The sequence below is a fragment of the Merops nubicus genome, unplaced genomic scaffold (assembly GCF_000691845.1).
Source record: "Merops nubicus isolate BGI_N331 unplaced genomic scaffold, ASM69184v1 scaffold6483, whole genome shotgun sequence".
In the NCBI taxonomy this organism is placed as follows: Eukaryota; Metazoa; Chordata; class Aves; order Coraciiformes; family Meropidae; genus Merops; species Merops nubicus.
In genome coordinates this window covers 47577-72904 of record NW_008596805.1, presented here as the reverse complement: position 1 = coordinate 72904, position 25328 = coordinate 47577, and the positions used below count along the sequence as shown (strand labels likewise).

Here is a 25328-nt window from a genome sequence, read left to right as displayed (position 1 = left end):
CTGTATTTCATGGTTTTGCTGCCTTTGTTGTTAGGTAGTTCTCTGCTGTTGTCCTGGAATGTATGTGCTCGAGACAGTTATTGAAATATTGGGCAATTTTTGTACATTTAAGTTTTATTTGCGGAGTTGAAAGAAACCCATACAGCTGTGAGTGCTACCGAACTCAAGAGATTTAATTATTAAGAAGCTTGTGTTTCAGGTTTTTTTTCCATAGAGATGCTTTGGGTATGTCTTGGCTCAAAGTCTCTAAGGCTGGGCTGGTGCACGTAATGCAAGTTTAGCCAAGTTGTCTGAACGAGCAGGTCTGAAAGGAGAAGAGACAGGATGAAGCTGGTGGCTCTGCTGGCTGTGTAAGTGCAACAGGTACGGTGTATTTTTTGTGAGGCAGAAGCTGTGGGTACTGTAGTGTGCAGAAAGCAGACATTCTCCAGTTAGGAAAAGGCTTCAGTTCCTTCAACTGAATTGAAGTAGTCATAGATCCTGCATAGTGGGATGCTATGTACTTGCACAGGGGTTAATTGAGGAGCTAGGTGGTCCGGACCACAAAATACTGTATTCACTGGCACGGAAAGCCAGAAGGTCGGTCTCTGTAAGTGCAAGTAAGTGGAAGTTGCCCCTTGAAGGGAAATTGTGAAACTTGGAGATCTGCCATGGCATATATGTTCTTGTGCGTACTTGATTAGGGATAGAGAATATATTAGTCAATACTAGATTTGTGAAAGTTTTTTCAGCTTGTCAGAAGACTTTTGATGAATATGGCACACAAAATAGACTTTCCATTTCTGTGAGCAACAAGTAATGATTTGTTGCTATGGTTGACGTTGATAAATTTCCTTCTGCCTTTTAACTCTATGAATAGTCTTTCTAAGGTAATAGAAATCCATACTAAATTTGCCTGTACAATTCACTTGTGGAAAGGCTCTTGGTTTAGTGCACAGATGTACAGTAGGTAATTCAGGACACCATTTTCAACTTCTCTAAGCAATGTTGCCTTCCATTAGACTTTAATTTTGCGTCTCCAGGTGAAGACATTTTTACCATAGCCGGACAGCTGGCAGCAAGTTTTCATTTTCATTAGTCAGTTTTTGCTCTTGTCATGACATTAACTTAGCAGGAAGATTTCTGCCCACATTAGAGGCTGTTTGATTCTCTTGCCGACGTTTCCTAAATAATATGCTTCCGTTGCACATATTGGTGATACTCAGTTACATTTGTTATTCTATGTCTTTAAGAGAAGAGAGAAGCAAGGTTGTGGTTATGGACACAAAATGGAATATTACATATAGGCAAGGAAATGATTTTCAGGTTTCAAAAAAATTATTTGGAAACTCATCTGACAGAGGTCCATTCTACTCAGCCCTGGTGAGGCCACACCTGGAGTGGTGTGTCTGGTTCTGGGCTCCACAGTACAAGACACATGGCTATACTGGAGAGACTAGTGAAGGACCACAAAGATGATTATGGGTTGATGAAAGGAAGACAGAGCCAGGCTCTTTTCAGTGGTTCCCAGTGACAGGACCTGAGACAGTGGGCATAAACTGGAATATGGGAGGTCTCCTCTGAACATCAGGAAACAATTTTGTAATTTAAGAGTGACTTAAGCACTGGCACAGGTTGCCTTGGAAGGTTGTGGAGTCTCCATCCGTGGAGATACTCAAAAGCAATCTGGATGTGGTCCTGAGCAAACTGCTTGAGGAAGGGGTTGGACACGGTGACCTTGAGCGGTCGTTTCCAACCTCAGCCCTTCTGTGATTCTAGTTTACTTTGCCAGTGAAGCATCTCCTCTCCCCCTCTTCCCCAATGCCAGGCTTTTAATTATAGTAAGTTGTTGATATTGGTTGTGGTACAGCACGTGTTGAGGAAAACTTTCAGTGGATCAAATTGCAGGAATAACCAGATAATAGAAGCTAAGTACAATGAAACCCATTTCTGAAGGTAATCCTGAGATGATTCTTGAGTTGGGCAGGAATTTTCTGTATACAGCCGCAGGTAAACGGCACATTAGAAGTTCCACAGTTGCTAAACATCCTAAACTCTTGCATTGAACAAGTTAATAGAAATAGGTGCTGATTCAAGCTTGTTCTTTTCACCAAGCATATAACTAGTCCTTGCCATCTTAAGAAAAACTTGCAAAGTACACAAATCCTCTTTGCTGCTGCTGCTGCTTGGCAATCCTAGCTTCATTGTGATAAATTGATTGCAAGTTGAGAAACAAGATGACTTCCACAGTTGCTTCAGGGGAATTTATGTACGGAATACTTGAATTGCACACGCTTTGCTTGATGTCCCCCCACTCTTTTCACTCTTTGTAGTTTGTATTGCTTGTTCCTGAGCAAACTATTTTTGCTTGACTCTAGCTTCTTGATGAAATCTTTGTTCTGGTATGTGTTCTAACACTTGGGCTAGAAGTGGATCAATTATTAATTTACTTTAAGGAATAGCTGGCAAATAACTGATGTCTGGAATTAGCAGGGGTGAATAATGTGGTGTGCAAAATGTGAGTTCAGTATTTTAGAGTTTTTGTGAACGCCTCAAGTTACATAGTAAAACTTTGGTTTGTTTCTACTTGGATTGAATCCTATTATTGGTGCTTAGTTTAGAATATGAAGTTATTTGCATCTTCTTTCTGAAGAGGTAGGTTCTCACAGTTTGTAAATCCACACCTGTTTTTAAGGCTGTGTAGATTATAGTCTGTAAAAAAGAAAAAAGTTAAACTGAAAAAGGGAACAGCAATCTTTAAAACCTCTTTGAAAGAAGCATTGTTTATATCATCATTTATTCCATCCTGGGATCTAATAACTCTGATGTAACAATTTTTTTCCTGATTTGGGAAGGAATAACCCTATGTACCAGGACAGGTTGGAGACTGACCTGTTAGAGAATAGCATGGGGAAAAGCGACTGGGGGTGGGGGCTGTCCTGGTGGACAGCAGGATGGCCATGAACCAGTAATGCACTCTCATGGTCAAGAAGGCCAGTGGCTCCTGGGGTGTATTAGAAGGGGTGTGGTTAGTAGGTTGAGGGAGATTCTCCTCCCCCTCTACTCTGCCCTAGTGAGACCACATCTGGAATATTGTGTTCAGTTCTGGGCCCCTCAGTTCCAGGACAGGGAACTGCTTGAATAGGTACAGCGCAGAGCCACAAATATGAATAAGGGAGTGGAGAATCTCCCTTATGATGAAAGGCTGAGGGAGCTGTGTCTCTTTTTAGACTGGAGAAGAGGAGACTGAGGGGTGACCTCATTAAAGTTTATAAATATGTAAAGGCTGAGTGTCAGGAGCTTGGAGCCAGGCACTTCTCTGTGATGTTCAATCATAGGACAAGGGGCAACAGGTGCAAGATGGAACATGAAAGGTTCCACAGAAACATAAGGAAGAACTTTTTCCACTGTGAGGGTAACAGAGCACTGGAACGGGCTGCCCAGAGTAGGTTGTGGAGTCTTCTTCTCTGGAGAGATTTAAAACCCACCTGGACACGTCCCTGTGGGACCTGCTCTATGTGGGTCTGCTCTGGCAGGGAGGGTTGGACTAGATGATCATTTGGGATCACTTCCTACCTTTAATACTCTGTAATAAACAGTCTGAATAACATTATCTATGAAGAAGGTGTTCTCCTCTCTTCCTTCCTCTTTTCCTGCTATAATTTTCTGACTTGTGTTGGACCGAGGTAGCTTCTTGAATCAGTGTGGCATTATTCCTTCAAATGTTTGCATTTGTGCTTTGCTGCCTTTTTAGGTATGAACTATTATTCATAATACTGCTCACCTACAATAGTCTCAAAGTCCTACAATTAATGCTTCCAAGACGTTACGAAGAATGAGTAACAACCAGAGTTTTTTCATAGCACAGTGACATAAGTCTCTGTGCAGTAGAGGTAAATGTCTTTCACAGATTGTGTCCAAGCTCTGAAAGAGAACTTGTAGGGTAGACTGAATGTAGAAGTCAGGGTGTAGAAAGTGTTCTTTAAGACCAAGAAAAACTCTTCCCATACAAATAGAACACCAGGTCTAGGTTTTGTGGATGCTTTGTGAACAGGTTTTGTACAGGTTACTTTAAGGTTCAATAGAAGAACTTCTTCACTGAACTTAGTAGTACTGCACAAATTGGATTGCAAAGTCTTGCAGGGCAATTATTTAATATTATTTTGATAAACATGAAGAATTATAATCTTCTTAAAAGTTGTTTGCTGGTTCCCGAGTTTTAAAACCAAATGTAATTTTTGTGTTTATCTCAGAAGCAAACTGTTTATTACTGACAGAGGATGAAGGGGATGACTTTGTGCACACTTTTACTGATAGTTAAAATACTTTTATTATGGATTTCTGTTAGTAAATGGCAACAAAATATTTTTGTTTTAGGACAGATTCTCTAGGCTCCTTTTGATTATAAAAATTCTATTTTTTTGTTTTAGGTGTGGAACATCAAACAGATGATTAAATTAACACAAGAACATATAGAGGCACTGCTGGACAAATTTGGAGGAGAGCATAACCCACCATCAATATATTTAGAGGTAAGTTTACATTCAAATTAATGTGGTTAGAAGATTAATGACATGTTGTCTTAATCTGATATGAAGTGTCTTATGTTAAAACTGAGAATACCTGTAGTATAAGAGAATATCCTCCTTATGTATTAGAAGCTTAACTGCCTGTGGACATAAAAAGGAACCGTATGGGATTCCAATACGCATCAGTAGGGGAAGAGCAGTAGCATGGGCCAATAGTTACGCTGGTGCAACTGAAATGTCAAGTATCCATTTGTGGGGGGAGAAGATTGTATGTGTATGACAGAAAATGGCATGATCTGTTGTTAAAAGCAAATATATATACATAAAAGCATCTTATATGACTAATACTGCCTTGAAAGCATCTGGCTTCACTTCTTTCTCTTGGAAGAATTATCATCTAGAATCCAAAAACTTAAGTTAGTAGAAGGGAAGTTCTTAAAGAAATACATAATTATAGGATGGAGTAATACTACTAAGCTATGTTTAATTTGTAAACTAACTACAAATGATATTTCTGTGTTTTTTCATCACTCCAGATTCATAAAGTTGCATTGATGTGGGACCATTAAGAGCATAAAGGACTGCATGCATAAGTTGTATCTGTTTGGAGTTGAATGGGGATCACTTGCTCTAAACCCTGCCCTTTTCTTAATTCTCTCAAATATTGAATTAACTGGAGGTCAACCAGATTTCTTTTGTAGTCTTTTTAATTGTAATTGCTGCCTGAAGGCACTGGGTAATTAAAAAAAATCTCATTATTTGAGATAGTTCTAGCTTTTATCTTAGTATGTCAGAGGGCACTAGCTTGAATATACAAATGGTGACATTATGTCCTTAACAGTTAAGGACAAATGAGACCCTCCGTAGTTGCTTTACTTATTGCTAACGTAGAAAGGGAGTATTGAATAAGTGCTAATCACTATTTTAACCACTCAATGGTGTATAAACACACCTTTGTTTTCACATGAACTGGTTCATTCCATTTGTCTGAAATATTTAATAATGCAACTGTTGGTTTCATTAGACCGTGCATTAAATTCCAATAATAATGAGTTCTATCTGTATTAAGTCTGGATTTCAGGTTGTGAAGTTGTTCATTGCAGCTGTTTGTCACTTGCTTGTATCTAAATTAAAACTGAGATCCCTGCACTGGAGGCTTTTTTATTATTTTGGAAGTTCCTTGACAGGAAAGGAGGGCGTTTGCAGTCATAATGGTGTACTAAGATGTGATTATAGTCATGCAAAGAGTATGGTAAGTCTGAAGTAGTTGGTGACTCCAAAATATGAAGCTTAAACTAGATTTGCAAGTTTGATAGTTCCATGTGCTGCTGAGATGAAGCTGTCACTCTGGCTTGTCAGCACAGTAGGGAAGCCCTGCAAGACAGAGCAGGGTGTTAAGTTGTACTGGATCATGAAGTCTTGTGACAAGTAGTGCTAATACTGGCTAGGGAGCAGTGAGCCACTGGCAGGAAGGTGGGAGTGACTGGGGTTCTGCTTTTTCAGTTGAATTATCCCGTGAAACAGCAAGTCCTGTGAAAAGAGACCACTGTCATTGAAATGAAAAATCTTGCTTTTCCCAGCTCTTTGCTATGTGCTTCCTCTGCTTCCTTTGTTCAGGTACTTGCAGGACTAGTAGTGGCCAAGCCACTTCCAATTGCTAACCTGGAAGGAAAATATGCTGGTTTTGTTGGATTAGTTTGCCATCCAGATAGTAGATTGAACTTGACCTGATGAAATCCAGTGAGCCCCAGAGCTGTGGTTAAGGTTAGGGAAGGGGAATAGCTTGCAGCAGTGAGCCAAGAACCTAGAAAAATGAGGTAAGAGAGGAGAGTTGCTTTCTATTTGGATGATCATTAATTTAGATAGGATTATCCTTGATGGATTGATTGAATAGGATTAGATGCTGCAAACCTTTCATTTGTTTAATGTGTAGATTTCATGTGGTAAAACAAAACTGTGAAGTAAAGAAAAAGAAATGTACTTGATAAAGTCAAAGGTAACATTGCTGTTTACCACTGACTATTCATTCCAATACAACAGCAGCTGGTCTAGTGCACCATTTCTATGCCTTTCCCACCTTTCTGGCTGCTTTTGGCTTGGTCAAGAATGGTGGTTACTTCTATTACCAGAATTTACTTTGTGGAATATTACCTGGATCTAATCTGTCACTGCTACAGCTGAAGTTTTGACTATTTTCTTCCACCTGTCAGAAAAAGAGCCAGAACAACTCTGGTTTCATATGAAACAACACACCTACATGTAAAAAACTCTGAATCTAGTGTGGTGAAGTGTGGAAGAAAACATTTGCTTCTAGGAAATGCAGAACTGAGAAAATACAGTAGTTCTGGTATGAGTAAAAGGAGCAGGAGGGTAGGTAGAATACATGCGGGGAGCTTAAGGGGTTCAGAAGATAACTGATGTGTCTGACACCTGTTAGAAATAGCAAACTCCCTGTGTACAGAGCTGCTGTGCACTCTCAGGGCTGTTACTCAAGTTCCGTACCTGGGCATCATCACCAACCCCTCTTTCCCACCAAGCTTTCACATCTAGGCTGTGTCCAGGTCATGATGCTGTGGTCTGCGTACCATCTCCCAAGTGCTTAAACAGCACGGTAGCGTAACTTCTGCTCTGTCCATCCTCTTCTGACTTGCATATTCTGATTGTTCTGCTGAAGTCTAATTTCTGGCTGTAAAGTGCAGTATTGCTCTGCTTTCACCCAGAATCGGTATGGGTAATTTTGCTAGTCTATTACTTGGACAGCATTGCGCTTCTCTTTGTTTCCTTCCACTGCTGTGATCTCTTATCTCTTCCATAAAATGGGAGAGACTTTTAAGGACTTGGAATCATCTTTTGAGTGCTATCAGCAATCATGTTGTCTATTTCTCTTGGCTTATACTTGGAATTAACCAAAGCTAATTGTTAGGTAAGTACCTTTAAATGAACACTTGCTTTCACCCATATTGCCTTTCACTGTTGTAAACACCAGTTTGTTAATGTAACACTTTCTACAAAACCATGGCTTTTGGTATACTTGTGAAAAGCCTAACAGCTGTCCATCCATTTTCTGGTGTGTAGAGTTTCAATACAATAGGATTTGGTCAATCAATACAATAGGATTTGCTCAGTTCTTTTCTATTCCTATCTGGCTTTGTGTCATAGAATAATAGAATAATTTAAGTTGGAAAATGCTTTTAAGATCATTGAGTCCAACTGTAAACTTAACTCTGCCAAATCCCCACCACTAAACCATGTCCTTAGGTGCCACATCTCTGTATCTTTTAAATGCCTCCAGGGATGGGGACTCAACCGCCTCCCCGGGCAGCCCGTTCCAGTGCCTGACCACTCTCTCAGTGAAGTAATTCTTCCTAGAATCTAATCAAAATTTTTCCTGGCACAACTTGAGGCCATTTCCCCTCATTCTATCATCAGCAATTTGGGAGAAGACAAAAAAAGGAATTTATGCCTTAGAGTGCTCAAGAAAATAGAAGCTAACAAGCTTTTGTTTCTGTGCTCATCTGAGAGTAAGAAGACAGAACAGGTCTTTTTGTGGCAGACTGTTTTTCTTTATTTGGGGGGGTGGGGTGGGGGGTGGAGGTAGGTTAGTGCATTTTACATCAAAAGAACTTTAAAACTGACAGCTATTGTTGCAGCCATTATTTCAGGATTCATCAATTGACTCTGAAAGAGGAATGGATTTTTTTGAAATAGCAGAAGTGATTGACGTGTGCTATGTTGAATTCAGCATATATATAATTATTCCTGCAAGAGGGGGTATTTGGATTTAGGGGTGTCTCCCTGCCTCGATCCATCACTCCTCAGTTATAGTCTTAAAAAGATGACTGCAGAGCATGGGGGGAGTAGGTCCTGCAGGCCTGGACAGGCTACTTCATTTGCAGCGGCCTAGGAGTGGCAAGTGTAGCATGAATCTGGAGGGTGGCAGGGAGCATGTCTCTCTCCTCTCAGGACAGGGAAGCAGGGGCTGAGGAAAAGACACTGACACTGCAGAGAGACTTCTGAGTGTGTATAAGGTATAAAATGAACAGTAGAAGGAAAAAAAAATTTTGCTGTTAACCACAAAATTTTCTTCTAATTGTTATAATTAGTAATAGCTTTGAGAATTTTACCAATGTTCTGTAATATGATGACAAGAATAACTTTTCTTTGTGTTCTGGCTGGAAGAATAATCAACCTAGTAAGGAATGGTTGTCTTAAAATCTAAAAATGGCTTGTAACTAAAATTCTTTCATGAGTAATCATGATTCTTCTTTAATTCCCTGTGTGTGAACATATATCTGAGATCAGATATAGGAGGTCTGAACAGACCTCTGGAAACTGCTGTCAAATATTTGAAGTAGCTGCTTGACTTAGTAGATATAGAAATATCCCTAATGACATTTTTTTTTTTTTTTTTCTGGAAGAAGAGGCTGTAGGAGCTCCTTGGTGGGTTTTGCCACACCTTTTGGAAGCACTCTGTATTACAGCAGCTGAAAACATCAATGATTTCTGTCTTCCCACATAATTTCTTAGTGTGTTATAGCTGCCCTTGAAGAGCTGTTTCCCAAAAAAGAGTTTGTGATTCACTGTGGAAAAACTCTCTTCTTAAGAGTTTGTAAATTGTAAATACTGGAAGTCTTTACTGCAAAGAAGTCTAGAATTATAATACTGGGAAAAGCTGGGTTCACTTAGCAAAAAATAAATTAAAATATACAGTTGTGTATTCTTCTATAATGGCCACCAAAATTTTTGGTTTTTTTTGTCTCTAGCAACAAAGTATTGATGAAAAGGATAATCTAAGTTAGGAAAAGGAGAATAAAGATGTGTGCATTTCAACCTAGCATTTCCAACAAGTGCTGTTTATGAACTCAAATGGGTAGTACAGATCCAGACTGGCCAAAAGCAGTCAGCTCAAACTTAGAGAGATCATACTTAAATGATTTAATCAGATTTGTTAGCCTTTGTAGACTCAATGACTGTTCAGAGAGGCCTCACCTATTTAAACTTTCAAAATCCATTGTATGCGCTTGACTTACAGTTACTTGTACAATATTATTCATGAACACTGTGAGAACTTAGTTGAACAGTATTAGCCCACTTGCATGTAAGCTGTTATTTGTGTGATGTGGAGTTGCATCCTGGACCTATAGGTTACTTTTTGCTTTTGTTTTTTTATTCAGACTCCACAAAACATAAAGCAGTGTATATAAAGGCATAGATAAAAGTATAATGGTATAAAAATAAGTTTTAAAACTCAGGCAGCTTTTTTGTATTTTCTTGAAGGAATTATTCTCTTTCCTACTCCTATCCTTGGAAGCAATTTAAAATGAGAGTCATGGGCATAGAGGTATGTTTGTCCTCAACTACTATGAAGCTGGTTGTTATTCCCCCCCCCCACCTTTCCCTTTTCTTTATTCCCCCCCCCCCCAGCTTTCCCTATTCCTGGACTATTAAATGTATTCTATTTGGAGGCCTTGCTGTTGGCATTTTTGAGAGTTCGGCCATTGAATGTCAGGAGAGTGTTTCTTCCCTTATTCCTGTTTATCTGAAGAATCTACACAGGAGAGCAAATTAAAGATGATTACCTGTTTGCTAGTCTAAGTCTGAAATGGATCTTAGTGCTGAATCTCAGGTTGTTTCAGACTGTTTGTAGGACTCCAGAAAAATTCTGAGTGCAGGCACTGGGAAACGTGGCAGTTCTCTGGAGAAATTCAAATTTATTTTTACCATGCACCTAACAGATGCTGATCAAATATGTTGGACCAAAACTGGAGTGTCTAAAGTTAGACTAAGTACAGATTTAGGTGTCTTACTAAATGAAGAAATCCTGACGTGTGTTACTGTCTATCTTCAGCTTGTGTTTAACTTAGTGGGATTTGCATTTGATCAACAGCCTAAAAGGTCAGACATCTTTTAAATAGAAACACAGTCTCAGTTTCAAAGACCAGGAAGCTGTAGTTTAGGCTTTTAAGAGTCTTGCAGTCTGTGGATATTATCTAAAATTGAAAGAGGATGGGGGAGAGAATGGTAAAACCAGTTGATCTGCTTGAGTTTAGACTGGGTTTCTAACCAGATGTGGTAGGGGGCAGGTAAAAGGAGAAACCAATATTTTGCTACTTGATTTTTGTCTTAAATAAATTAAAAAAAAAAAAAAAATCATTTGTTGCTTTTTGTTTCCTTAGGTGTTATATATGTATCGCCTGGTTATGCCCCAAGAAAGCAAATTTGAAATATAAATATGTAATACAAAAATATGCATGTTTTTTAGAAAATCGTAGAGTGGTTTTGATTGGGAGGGACCTTTAAAGGTCATCTAGTCCAACCCCTCTGCTGTAATCAGGGGCATCTTCAACTTGATCAGGTTGCTCAGAGCCCCACCCAATCTGACCTGGAATTCTTCCAGGGATGGGGCACATACCACCTCCCCAGGCAACCTGTGCTAGTATTTCACCAACCTCATTGTAAAAAAATTCTTTATCTGGTCTAAATCTTCCCTCTTTCAGTTCAAAACCATTACCATTTGCCCTGATGTGACAGGCCCTGCTAAAACGATTGTCCCTATCTTTCTTATAGGCCACCCTTAAGTACTGAAGTACTCTGCCTCAGCCATCCTGAGCAGCGCCCCACTGGGTATTTCTCCTGATCCCTTGTGGTGAGCATGCACATGGCATGTCAGCGTGCCAACTTCTGCTGCTTTAGGTGGACTCTGCCACTTACCAGCCTTTTATACACTTTACTCAGTTGAAGCCACAGGGGTATTCTCATGTCTATGAAACTATATGATATACATATATACTGATAGGCAATATAATTATTCTATTTTTTATAGCCATAGAATTACATGTAGATTGAAAATTCGCCAATTTGAATTTAATAGTCAACATTTTAACTTTGTGAATAACTGTAAATTCACACTGAGTGGGGAGCCCTGTACCGATGCAGCAAACAAATATGTTGAGGAGAATAAATGTTAAAGACAGTCTGTTTTTGGGAACTGATAAAAGAAGCTGGAAGAACTAAAGAACAGAAGCCTCAGGACAAGAAGCGGCACAAAATGAAGCTGAAGGCAGCACCTTGCACGTGGGAGGAGGTGGCTGTGGATGGGTGCGGGCTGGGGAACTGCTCTGCAGGAGACACACCAGGGAGTGCTGGTGAGCAACCAGCTGAGCTGCCAGTAACCCACACACACGCCAGCAGCAGCAAGCTGCGGACTGGGCTGCCTTAGCAAGCACGGAGCCAGCATGAAGAGGGACCCATCTGCTTACTGCTGGTATGACTGCATTGGGGTGCTGTTGAGCATGCAGAGGAGAAGGCTAAGGAGGAATCCACAGGCTACTGCAACCTTAAGAGAGGGTCTGGCTCTGTTCAGATATGCACAGCAAAAAGGGAGGAGCCAACATCACAGACTCAAGTGGATTTCATAAGAGAAAATTCTTCATCATGAGAGTGGTTGTTGAGCCCTGCAACTGACTGTCCAGAGGTTGTGGGCTCTCCATCCTCCAAGACTTTCAGAATTTGCTTTGGCAAGGCCTTGAGCAGCCTGACTGAACTTAAAAATTAGTTCTGTGTTAAACGAGTTTGGAGCAGAAAACTTCTAGGGATACCTTCCAATGTTTTTCTTTTTCTTTTCTTTTTTTTTTTTTTTCCCTCCTGTGATTCTGTATCAAGCTGAAAGTGAGATTTAAATTTTCTTACAGAACATTACTCCTTAAAGGGAATATATAAAGCCAGTGGATTTCATTCTGGATTTCATTAACTTTTCCTTCTGAAAAGCTTTTAAAGTCCTTTATTTAATTAATTGCTTGAATCTTCGTGTTGTAGATGCTGTACAAACAGTTATTTAATTTTTTTTTTTTAAAAGCAATGTTAGAAATCAACCTTAGAGTTGACCTGGAAGGCCTTGACTGACTTGAAGGTTTGTGTAGCTCTTGATGCCTGTCTGCTGACACGGTCACGCTGCTGCAAGTCTCCATTGAAGACAGGCCAGCTCTGTGGTATAGTCTTTCTTTTGACTAGAAATACTTGATAGAAGCCAGTTTTGCTCTTGTGATACTCTTTCAGTTTAACTTCATGGGACAATTCTATGTTTGGACTTGGTACTGTTGACTATGTTAGGTTTATGGGTGCTAGTCATCAGCTGAAACCAATGTCACACCAAAGTTCTTAATCTTTGTGAGAATGAGATTTAATTTGAGCTATTGTCATTCTGCTGCATGTGCTGTTGCTCCTTCTGTGTAAAAATAGTTGGTTTTTTTAAGAGATAAATTTGAAGTCTATTGATGCATTTCTAGTTCCATTGTGTCTTACTGTGGGATCTTCTGCTATACACTAACAGTATGATAGGTGAGAGCTTTTGTCTCCATTAAAGATAGTTTTTCATGCAGAATTTAATGACATAGAATGCAAAGCCAGCAGCAGCTCCCAGCTTTGTATGCTCGTTGTTTATTCTCTTAAGATAAATCATTTGACTTTGAGTTTGCACTAGTGACAGTTTAAGCTGACAGTGTAAGCATTGTAGGATTGAGTGTTTTGAAAGATGCCTGTAATTTTGTGAAGGAACTACAGCTGCAAGTGTTGTCCGGAAGCAATGTAATGTTGCATGTGTTCAAATAATATTTTGCAATGTTCATGAGAAAAGGATGTAAATATTTAGAGAAGTATTGGTGAAATGGTAACAGTTTATGACTCTTAATTTTTGTTTACCTAAAATAATTCTTGACACATGGAGGTTTCACTGGAATTTACATAAAAGTTGATCATGGAAGAGGAGAGAGGCACTTGTGTTACTGCACAGCCAAAAAATGCTATTATTTATAGTTAAGAGTGATAATATTTTGGTTTTAAGTCTCCAGGTTTGGGTTCTATTCATGAAATGCTACACATTTTCAGTTTTTAAAAGAAAGTAGTAAACAGCTCTCAGTTCCCTGCAACATATGTCAATTTATTAAAAATGGAACCCCTAAAATTTAGAATCTGGAATTATGTTCAGCACCATTCTTTAAAAGACTTTTTCTTAGTCCTCACTGTTAAGTTATTCTCCTGGTTAATGTTGTGGGCATGATGCTTCAAATTTTGAAAACAGGCCCATCTTGGGAGATGCCAAGCCTTCATAAAAGGGGAGGGGCCAGTCACTGTTTACTTGACAAAACCAGGCTGGATTAGGTAAACCTGCACATATAACCCAGAGAAGTGAATTTATAGTAAAATATACTGTTTACAGCAACATTACTGAATGCTGGTTATTTTTTTCTGTTATCTTCAATATTTTTTCTGCTACATATAGACCCTGCAGACTTTTTGGTCATTTCAATTCTCCTATAAATTTAATTAGTAACATGTTATGCACAGAAAACTTGAGGAAAGATAATTTTTTTTAAAAATATATATTTCCCAAACATAAATATCCTTTGTGGCATAAAAAAAATATGCAGCTTGGCATAGGTCTTGGTCTTGCTGGGTGGCTAAGTAGAAAACTTGGTTCCCTACTGCTTAAAATGTTGGGTTTGCCAGCTCTTTGTTTCGTGAAGGTCTAATACATCATTTGTTAGCACTGGCGTGCTTATGTAATATGAAATATGCATTCCTTAACTGATTCATGGTCTTGAAGGTACTCTGTACTGATTTATATGTTAAAGAAATAATTCTGATACATGAATACAGATCAATGTTTTCTTCTCAAGAAGATGAAGTTGATGGGGAACAAACTTTAAATAAAAAATATATGACAGTTACATATTTGTATTACAGAGCTTGGCAATAATTTTTAACTTGGCTACATTTAATAAGAACTTAGCAGGCAAATATAACATTTCTGAATTTTGTTTCAGAAATGGGTAATATTTTACATTAATTTGATTTTCCATGAAGTTTATCTCCTACAGATCTTAAAAACTCTTTTCAAAGGATCACTTTTACAAGTTTGTGGATGATACAGGGCAAACTTAGTTGTGTTCTAACTGAAATAGTTCTCTCTACTATGTGGTATGAAAATACAGTACCAGAGGTGAAGCATGGTGAATGATGAGTTATGTGGGTTGTCAGATACAGGTAGTAAAAAAAAAAAAACCAAACAAAACAAAACACAAGTTTCAGCTTTGGCTTAATTATTAAATTGGGTGTTTTCAGCTGTCATTCCAACAGAGTGATAAATTTAGCTGTAGCGCAGTAATTCAGTAGTGCAGCTAACAACAGCCATTAAAGATTCTTGTCTTCTTTAAAGTAGTCTTGAATTAGACTGTTCAGTGCAGGTGCTTTGAAACTGGGACTTATGCTTTCTTTTATCCACTTAAACATTTAATTTATTAAAAAATAAGCTGTTCAGAAGGTTTAATGTAATGAATTTGAAGCCATTTCTTCTTTGTGTCCTGAAAAATTTGATCAGACCATTTTTTTTCATGCTGCTGGGAAACTTGAACAAGTTTAGAATGTGTTTTGTTTTGTGTTACATTCTGAATTTAGACTTCTGGTTTTGTCTGAGGTTACTACATCATTAAAACAGCTGCTCTTCCTTCATAGGCCTATGAAGAGTATACCAGCAAACTAGATGCTCTACAGCAGAGAGAACAACAGTTATTGGAATCCATGGGGAACGGAACGGATTTCTCTGTCTCCAGTTCGGCTTCAACAGACACAGTTGCATCATCTTCCTCCTCTAGCCTCTCTGTAGCACCATCATCCCTTTCAGTTTATCAAAACCCTGCTGATATGTCACGGAATAACCCTAAGTCTCCACAGAAGCCTATTGTTAGAGTCTTCCTTCCCAACAAGCAAAGGACTGTGGTGAGTCACTTTCTATTCACATACTTGTAGCGTCAATATTTCCTCTATCTTTCTCCCTCTGTATGCAAAAGTTAACTTAAGAGCTGAAAAAATACCTGTGTGGAGGTCAGAGAGGTGACATGATCACTATTTGTGCTCTGCTGCACTCAGTTGTTTGTTTTGATATCTTAAATGTTTTCTACAGGACTAGCAAAAAGATGTCCATTTATAGTAATAATACAGAATACAAAACTTCCAAGAGTCTTAAAACAATGAATAGATCTTAATAAATCATAGAACATAGAAAGACTTGAGTTGGAAGGGACCTTAACAATCATGTAGTTCCACCCCCCCCGCCATGGCAGGGTGCCCCTGCCTCCCACTAGACCAGGTTGCTCAAAGGCCTATCCAACCTCATCTTGAAAACATCCAGTGCTGGGGCACCTACAACCTCTCTAGGCAACCTGTTCTTATGAGTCACCACCATAGTGAAAAACTTCTTCCTAATTTCTAATTTAAATCTACCGTCTTCCAGTTTGAACCCATTACCCCTCATCCTATCACTCCAAGCCCTTGTAAGAAGTCTCTCCCCAGCTTTCTTGTAGGTCTCCTTCAGATACTGGAATGCTGCAATGAGGTCTCCCCAGGGCCTTCTCTTTTTCAGGCTAACAACCCCAACTCTCTCAGCCTGTCCTCATAGGAGAGGTGTTCCAGCCCTCCAGTCGTCTTTGTGGCCCTCCTCTGTACCCTATCCAACAGGTCCATGTCCTCCTTGTATGGGGGGGCTCCAGAGCTGGATGCAGTACTCAAGGTGGGGTCTCGCAAGAGCAGAGCCAGAGGGGCAGAATCATCTTCATAAACCCTTCTGGCCATGCTTCTTTTGATGCAGCCCAGAAAGCTAACCTTATCCTGGATACCCCAGGACAGGGTTGGCTTTCTGGTCCGTACTCGCACATTGTTGGCTCATGTTGAGCTTTTCGTTAACCAGCACCTTGGAAGTCTTTCTTCTCGAGACTACTTTTAATCCATACTCCACCCAGCCTGTATTTGTTGTTGGGATTGCACCGACCCAGGTGCAGGACCTTGCATTTGGCCTTGTTGAATTTCATGAGGTTGGCATAGGCCCGCCTCTCAAGGCTGTTAAGGTCCCTCTGGATGGCATCCCTTCCCTGTAGTGTGTCCACAGCACTGTGCAGCTTGGTATTGTCCAGAAACTTGTACTCAGTGTTCATGTCACTGACAAAGATACTAAACGGCCAGTCCCAGTACTGATCCCTGAGGAACACCAGTCATCACTGGTCTTCACTTGGATGTGGAGCTGTTGACTACAACTTTCTGAGTGCAGACATCCAGCCAATTCCTTATCCATTGAGTGGTCCGTCCGTTAAATCCATGTGTCTCCAATTTAGAGACCAGGATGTCACGTAGGACAGTGTCGAATACATTGCACAGGTCCAGGTAGACGACATCAGTTGCTTTTCCCTTATCCACTGATGCTGTAACTCCACAGTAAAAGGCCACCAGATTTGTCAGGCACAATTTGCCCTGGGTGAAGCCATATTCGTTGCCACCTTATTTTCCATGTACCTTAGCAGAGGCTTCAGGAGGATCTGCTCCCTTATCTGGCCAGGCAAAGAGGTGAGCTGAGGGGCCTGTAGCTGCATCTTCCGTTTTGTCCCCCTTTGAAGATTGGGGTTATGTTTCCCCTTTTCCAGTGGGAACTTCACCAGACTGCTGTGACTTTTCAGATATAATGGAAAGCAGCTTAGCAACTTCATGCACGAGTTCCCTCAAGACGGATCTCATCAGGTCCCATAGCCTTGTACAACTCCAGGTTCTGTTAGGTGGTCTTGAACCTGATCTTCACTTATAGTGGGTGAATCTTCCTTTTCCCAGTCCCTGCCTTTTGTTTCTGCAACTTGGGCAGTGTGGCTGGAGCCTTTGCTTGTGGAGACTGAGGGGGAGAAGGGCTGGAGCCTTTGCTGGTGAAGACTGAGGTGAAGAAGTCAATAAGTACCTCAGCCTTCTCCATATTCCTTGTGACCAGGTCTCCTTTTTTCTTCCAGAGGGACCCACATCTTCCTTAGCATTCCTTTTGTCACTGACAGACCTGTAGAAGCTTTTCTTGTGACCCTTGATGTCCCTGGTCAAATGTAATTCTGTCTAGGCTTTTGCTTTCATAACTTGATCCCTGCCTGGTCAAACAGCTTCGTAATCCTCCCAGAACACCTGTCCATGCTTTTACTCTTTGTAGATTGCCTTTTTGCATCCAAGTATGTCCAGGAGTACCTTGGTCATCCATGCGGGCCTCTTGGTATTCTTGCCTGCCTTCCTCTTTGTTGAGACACACTGCTCCTGAATTTGGAGGAGATGGTCCTTGAATATATTGACCAGCTTTCTTGGGCCCCTCTGCCCTTCATGACTTTAGCCCATGGTAATCTATCAAGCATATTCGTGAAGAGTACAAAGTCTGTTCTCCTGAAGTCTAGGGTAGTGAGCTTGCTGTGTGCTCTCCTCACTGCCCTAAGGATCTTGAATTCTACCATTTCATGGAAGCTCAAGGGTAGCCTTGGCTACAGTGATGTCAGCCACTAGCCCCTCCTTGTTGGTGAGAGCAAGATGCAGCATAGCACCTTTTCTCTTTCGTTCCTGTACCACTTGGTGAAGGAAATTGTCATCAGTGCATTCCAGGAACCTCTTGGACTGCTGGTGCCCTGCTGTGCTGTCTGTCCAACAGACATCAGGGTGGTTGAAATCCCCCATGAGGGCCAGAGCTGGTGAAAACAAAGCCTCTCCTATCTGTCTACAAAGGCCCTCATCTGCTTGGCCTTCCTGGTCAGGTGGTCTGTAGCATACCCACAGTATGGTATCACCTTCTCGTGCTTTCCCTTTAACCCTGACCCATAAGCTCTCACTCGGCTCCTCATCCATTCCCAGGCCAAGTTCCATGGACTCCAGCTGGTCATTGACATAGAGGGCAACACCCCTTCCTCTTCTCCCCTGCCTGTCTTTCCTAAAGAAAGACATAGCTGGAGCAGGGAGAGCTGCTGCGTCTGGGGTACGTGGTTTATTAGCACTTGCTTTATGTATCATTTCACTGGCATTATCAGTACTGTTGTTGTTTTTTCTCTCTTTGTGGTGTTCTATTAAACTGCCTTTATCTTGGCCCACGTCCTGTTTTCTTTTCCTCCCAGTTCTCCTCCCCTAACACGCAGCAGGGGAGGAGGGAGCAGTGGCTTCAGCTGCTGGGGTTTAGCTGCCAGCTGAGGCTAAACCACGACACACGGCAAGGTTGGGGAAAGTAAATGTTCACCATGTTGCCAAAGTTACTAGCAGCACTGAATGTCGGAGCGAGTACCAGCCTCCTGCAGCCAAGGAGGGCTTCATGGAATTGCCTGGTTTGCTGTTGATTTTCTTTTTTTCTTTCCACTTACTGTGGTGAGTGTTTGATGTTGGGACCCTGATGCCAAGAGGCCCTGTGCAGAGCACAGGCTTGGGGAGGGACAGAGTTGCTACTAGGAGGAGCAAGAACTGTTGCCTGCAAACTGCTCAAGAACTAATGTCTCTCAGCATTGACAGTGTTAGTGATTCCTACAGTTGTGGAAGAAGAATTAACTTCTTGCTGGCTATTTATATGTCCATTATAGGTTGTTTTTTTTCCGTTAAGAGCTGTCAACTTAAGAGCCTTCATACATACTTTAGAAAAATATGCTGCAAACTGTGATAAGCAAGATCACTGGCAAGACGTAGTCTGGGCTCTGTTTTGCATGGTGGTAAGTGCCTCCTCCCTGCTGACAAGTGTGGTTCTGGAGAAAGCCAGAAGTGGTTGGATAGCACAGCCAACGTACATGTGAAACCAGTGCTTTTTGTAGCAGTTGGTCAGGTATAGGTTGTCACTGGACTGTTTCTGCCTGTTGAAATGGAGCTGCTGGTAAAGAGAAGAAAACCTGAACTGAGTAGTGAGTGAACTGGGCACTGGGAAAGTGTCCTCCCCCTTCCCCTGTGTTGTGGTTTGAGGCTTGGAATGGGGGCATGACCTTCCAGCAACTGGGAGGACCCCGGGTGGGGGTGAACCATTGTGTGGGAAGGGGAGGGAATACACACTCTGATAAGAGGCAAGAAGTGGGTTCTAATTTCACTCCTGCCTTGGAGCTCGAAGAGGGAAGTTGTCCTTTCACTTCGTGGGACCCTGGAACCATTTCTGAGTGTTTTGTATATTTTATTTTTTGTATTTTTCCCCTAATCTTTGTATATATTATTTTCCTTACCTCCCTTTTTCGTTTTCTGTTCCTTGTTAAACAATATACTTCATTTTTTTTTTCCAAAGTGTCTCTCTCTCAGGGGGGGGAGAGGTGAGTACATAGTTCTGTTCCATGTGGGTCCTGCCCTGAACCCCTTTTTACACGGAACCAGGACACCCTGCCACTTTCCTTCCATCCCTCCATGTGCCTGCCCCACCAAACGAGATCACGAGACTTAGAGTAGGAACAACAGTTAAAAGGGCAGTCGTTTTCACCTGATTTTTTTTTTTTTTATATTACTTAATTGTTAAAGATACAGCTAAAGATTGAAAGTGGTATATGGGTTTTGACCTAGAGAATGGGGGGGTTAACGTAAACTATAACCACTGTGCAGAAGTACAGCGTTAAGCAAGGCGATTTCCTTGTCTGTCTGTGAGGTGTGGCTGGGCATGTACTATTACCCACACTGTGGAATCTGGAGGGACTCTGGTTTCTTCTTGTCTTCTGTCCCACCATGTCTTGCTGTTGTAGCTGTAGCCCTTCTGATAGGGCTGTTCCACAAATTGTTTTTCTTTCTTTCCTACAGTGGGTCACACTATATCGTGTCCTGCACTGTTCTGTGCATCTCCTTTCCTCCTGTGTGTTAATTCTATGGCTTAGAGAGTAGGATATTTCTTCTTGTGTTCTCATCTGTGACATTGCTTTTCTGCTCTTTCATCTCCTTTTTTTTAACCTTCTTCTCAGTTGTTTTATCAGAGGTGTGGTAAGGCTTTTCTCAAGTCTAAGCTGTTATGCTTTTGAACAAATCATTTTGTATAAAGTATAGTTTATACTTATGAAATATACTTAACTTGTAGGCAAGACTGATTTTTTTTTTTTTTTTTAAATGTTCAACTGTGTATTTCACCAAGTTTAAGTTACTTCTGAATATGCAAATCTGATTACAAGTTTGGAAAAAGAGACAACTGAATTTCAGTGTGAACCAGGTGATGCAATTTTGGGCCAATACAGAACTGTCCTGCCTTTTCTGAGACGTAGTTTCATCCATGGTGCTGGTCCATTCTAATAAAAGTAAGAGGCTGTTGTCAACCAATGAATCTTTACATTCTTAAGTAACAATAGCAGACCAGTTTGGTATGCTCAAAAGCATGTCTGAGACTGTGGTTTTCCAGACTAGTATTTCTTCTTACTTTTATTCCTAACCTGGGGGGGGCGTTGGTGAACATTGTGATTCTTCTGTATCAGTCATGCTCATTAGGAGCTTGCATATTTAACCAGAGACATCTAGTTAAAGAATGCCAGCTTGTCTTGTTGCCATGTGTTGACTAAGTTAACTTTATAGCTTGAGGACATGCTGTCAGTTGATAAAAGAACTGTAGACAAACCAAGTAGCAAAATTGTAGCAAAACCAAGTTTATATCCATAATGCAGGGAGGTAAATGTCTGAAATATATCCTTATCTTTCTTCAGAGGCATGGTTCAACTTGCAAGTGAAATGTCCTTTGGAGAAGCGTTCTGCCTAGGTGTGACCAATTTAAGTCTGGTTTTTGTCCTAGGGTAGAGGAGGATTTTAAAATGACAGACAAGCAAGATGGTAGAACTACCTGAGATTGTTCAGTTACCTTGTAGAACAAATCTAGGAGGCTTATCTGAACTGTGAGTGGGGAGAACAGGGGGAAAATTAGTTTAAAGCCTGTTTGGATTAGAGATCTAAATGGCTGTGAGGTGGATGAAAAGTCATGGCAGTCAGGTGAGGTCCCTAGTGACTGGAAGAAAGGAAACATCACAACCAGTTTTAAAAAGGGTAGAAAGGAAGACCCTGGGAACTACTGTCCTGTCAGCCTCACCTCTGTGCCTGGGAAGATCATGGAGCAGATCCTCCTAGAAGAAATGCTGAGGCACATGGAGGACAGGGAGGTCACTCAAGACAGTCAGCCTGGTTTTACCTGGGGCAAGTCCTGCCTGACCAATCTGGTGGCTTTCTACAATGAAGTAACTGCATCAGTGGACAAGGGAAGAGCTGTGGACATCATCTATCTTGACTTTGCCAAGGCCTTTGACACCCTCCCCCATAGCATCCTCCTTTCCAAGTTGGAGAGATGGGGGTTTGATGGGTGGACTGTTCAGTGGATAAGAAACTGGCTGGACGGTTGCACCCAGAGAGCAGTGGTCAATGGCTCTACATCTAGCTGGGCAAAAGTGACAAGTGGTGTCCCTCAAGGGTCTGTACTTGGACTGGTTCTGTTTAATATCTGCATTAATGACACAGTGCCACTGAGTGCACCCTTAGCAAGTTTGCTGGTGATACTGAGCTGGGTGGTACAGTTGACATGTCAGAGGGACCTGGACAGGCTGGAGAGGTGGGCTTAGGTGACCCAAGTGCAGGGTCCTGCATCTGGGCAGGGGCAATCAGCATTATCAATACAGGCTGGGAGAGGACATGCTAAAGAGCAGTCATTGGACAAAGGCTTGCGGGTACTAGTAAATGAGAAGCTGGACATGAGCCACTAATGTGCAGCGGCAGCCCAGAAGGCAAACTGAACCCTGGGCTGCAGCAAAAGAAGCGTGGCCAGCAGATAGAGGTGATCCTGCCCCTCTGCTCTGCCCTGGTGAGACCTCACCTGGAGTGCTGTGTCCAGCTCTGGAGCCCCCAGCACAAGAAGGACGTGGAGCTTTTGGAACGTTTTCAGCCACAAAAATGATCAAAGGGCTGGAGCAGCTCTCCTGTGAGGCCAGGCTGAGGGAGTTGGGGCTGTTCAGCCTGGAGAGGAGGCCCTGGGAGGACCTTATAGTGACCTTCCAATACCTGAAAGGGGCCTACAAGAAAGCAGGGGAGGGACTATTCACAAAGATTTGTAGTGACAGGACGAGGGGTAATGGCTTTAAGCTAGAAAAGGGTAGATTTAGGTTAGACATTAGGAAAAAATTCTTCAGTATGAGGGTGATAGATCACTGGAACAGGTTGCCTGAAAGGTTTGGAAGCCTCATCTCTGGGGGCATTCAAGATCAGGCTTGATGAGGCTCTGAGGAGCCTGACCTAGTTATAGATGTCCCTGCTTATTGCAGGAGGATTGGACTTAGATGACCTTTGGAGGTCCCTTCCAACCCAGTACATTCTATGATTCTGTAAAACTAAAAAATAAAGTTTGCTTTTCTAAAAAAAGCCAATTAAGGAAGAGCTTTTGCATGGAAGAAGGAGGTAAAAAATCTGATCTTCATCTGGCTGCGAGAAGCTTGAGATATTATATTAGATGTTGAAATTTGGGATTAGTGGAAGGGAGATAGCCTTGAATGGGAAGTAGATGGTAGTGTGTCAACGTAGAAGCCTAGGTTGTATTTACCAGTGAGATTTCTGAGAGAATATGAGGAGTCAAAAGAGAACACAACCTTATAGGATCCTTAAAGAACTGTGTTGTGGATTAGGATAATTTTTCCCCAAATGGTGTGATTGACGGTGCAAGCAAAGAGAGAAAAGAAACAGAAGACAGTCATACAAGTGAGCATAAGGAGACAGCTCGTTGTTGGGGAAAGGGTAATAACACAAGGAGAGTGAGGATTAACAACTGATCCAGAGTTATGGGAAGAAGTCATTAAAGATCTCAGGAGGATAATTTCAGTTTGATGTAAGAGGCAGAAGACAGTGAAAAAGTCTAAAATGAAGAGGAGTTTCAGGCAGGGAGCAAAAATAGCTTTCCATGAGTGTCAAGTGTGTATAGGACAAGATTTAAGCCTTTTTTTGGTTGCTTCTCATTGCATGATAGATTGATTTTGAGAGTTTGGGGGGGGTGGTTTTTGAGCACCTGAGTAAAGTATCTTTTGCATTTCTCTGGGATTGCCAGTTTTCAACTGCTAGGCTTGGGATTAATGAAAAAATTCCCATTCTCAATGGCAAGGACTGTTGCATTTTTTGCCTTTCTATGTGAAGCTCAACTATACAGTTAAAATTATTGAGGAATTTCACCTATTAGTTTGCTCAGTTGCTGTAGACTTTAAGACATGAGTAAGACTTTTTAGACAGGTTTCCTGTGACACGTCAGTTGTGCCTGGTCCCTTGCAGGAATGTATTCTGAGGTGGAATAAATATTTTGTGGACATATCTGGAGTGTATCTCTGTCGCAGTCAAAGGGTAAAAGGATGAGACAGGCATGTATCATATTGAGTTATCTTCCCAATTTGAGTTATTTGAGTTTAAGTGTTTTGTATGTTGTGACACTCCATCCAGTCTCCATTAAACTCATGCTACAGATAGTAGAAGTTTTGTCTTGTGGTAAGGAATTCCACAGGCATGATAATAGGTGGTGTGAGTAATCATGTTCCCAGCTGGACTTCAGATCTGCTGAGTGCTACATCTCTATACTTCATACTGGAGGAATTAAATTTATACATTTCATACAGGGCCTGGTACAACCACAAACGGCTAAAACTAGTGATAAGTTTTGAACAATATTAGGATGTTTCTGGTGTAGTGCAGTGTAGTAGGAAAGAGGAATGGAGTGGAGCGGCATTGAACTCAAGTACTTTATGAAGAAGATCATAAAACTTGCTTCTATTAGCAGCCCTGAATGACTTTAATTATGCAAGAAATCTCTTCTAGCCAAGTACTTAGAGTGTGGGAAGAAAGTCTGAAAGTAAATGAGCAGTCCTGAACGCTGGTATAGCCGGAGCGTGGAAAAAAAAAAGCCTCCAAGTACTTCAGCTGTCTGCAGATTCTGGATAGGATCACATCGTTCTGCTTTTTCACTCACTGTGAGGTCTAAAAACTTCTTGTGGAAGCTTCTAAACTGGAAGTAATACATTGGTAAAAAAAATAGTTTCCCTTTCTTCTATGTCCAACGACAGAAGACCGTATAGTTTTGGGTTCTTTGTTTTGTGTATTTTGGGTTTTTTTTACATTTAAGAGTAATTAGAGGTGATTTGTATAAAAACTGTATAAATTTGGGCCAGTGAGGTTCTTTTCCACTTTGTGTCGATGCGCTTCATGTGTCACAGTTATATATGTATTAGAAAGTTTATGAAGGTTCTCAAAATACACATGTGACACTGAGCTTTTCAAAGGGAAAATTTGTACTTTTAAGACTTAGAGAAACTAAACAGGATTGTGTATGCTGTGCGTGGGGACAACTCTTATTTCAGGTTTCTCGCTCTTGTCACACCTTGGTTAATTAGTACATCTGCCTTTTAATTAGACAAGCAATCTTGTGGTTTTCTCTGCTGTCATGAAGACTGGAAAAATCAGATATTTTTACCCTACCTAAATTCTTAGCATAAATTAATTCATCATGCATGCACAACTAGGCTCCTTCAAATGTTCTGTTTTTAAATCTGGTACTTGATGCTATTTTTTTTGTTTTTTAACTAAAGATTTGCATCTTACTTTCTGGCGTTATGCTGTGAGTCTGTGCCTGAAGCTTAGAGTAGTAAGAACTGCATTTCTCTAGGCATTCAAGCTGTTCTACAAGTTTCATCTGCCAAGTATAAGGGAAGTTCGGAGAAGAGATGTTCAGGCAGAGGAATCAAGACTTTTTTACTTTTAATTACATACCTGGTTTAGCATGACTAGGTTTTTCCTAATCAAAAACAGTTTAAAATTCTCATGTCGTATCAAACGTGTTGAAGAAACGGAGTGAGTTTGCAGCCTGTGCCAGTGGATACTTGCTGAATGTATCTGAATGTTTTGGAATTTTATGCACCATACCAACAGGGTGATAAAATGAAGTAAATAGTAGCTTACTTTAAAGTAAACTCTGCTTGCTACAGTTTGGGGTTTTTTTAAATATACTTAGGCAGTAGGCTGTGGAGAGGGCATGATGAGGACAGCTAGCCCAAA

General features: G+C 41.0%; 1 protein-coding gene across 2 annotated transcripts in view; it reads left to right on the top strand.

Moving 5' to 3' along the window:
* Window positions 1-4415: 4415 nt before the first annotated feature.
* BRAF (B-Raf proto-oncogene, serine/threonine kinase) overlaps window positions 4416-25328 on the top strand; it is a 60200-nt gene continuing 39287 nt past the window's right edge. For both annotated transcript variants that reach the window (XM_008936486.1, XM_008936485.1), the window contains exons 1-2: window positions 4416-4511; window positions 15018-15281. In XM_008936486.1, coding sequence (XP_008934734.1) covers window positions 4428-4511; window positions 15018-15281 — 348 coding nt within the window. In that variant the 5' untranslated portion in view covers window positions 4416-4427. The remainder of the gene's footprint in view (window positions 4512-15017; window positions 15282-25328) is intronic.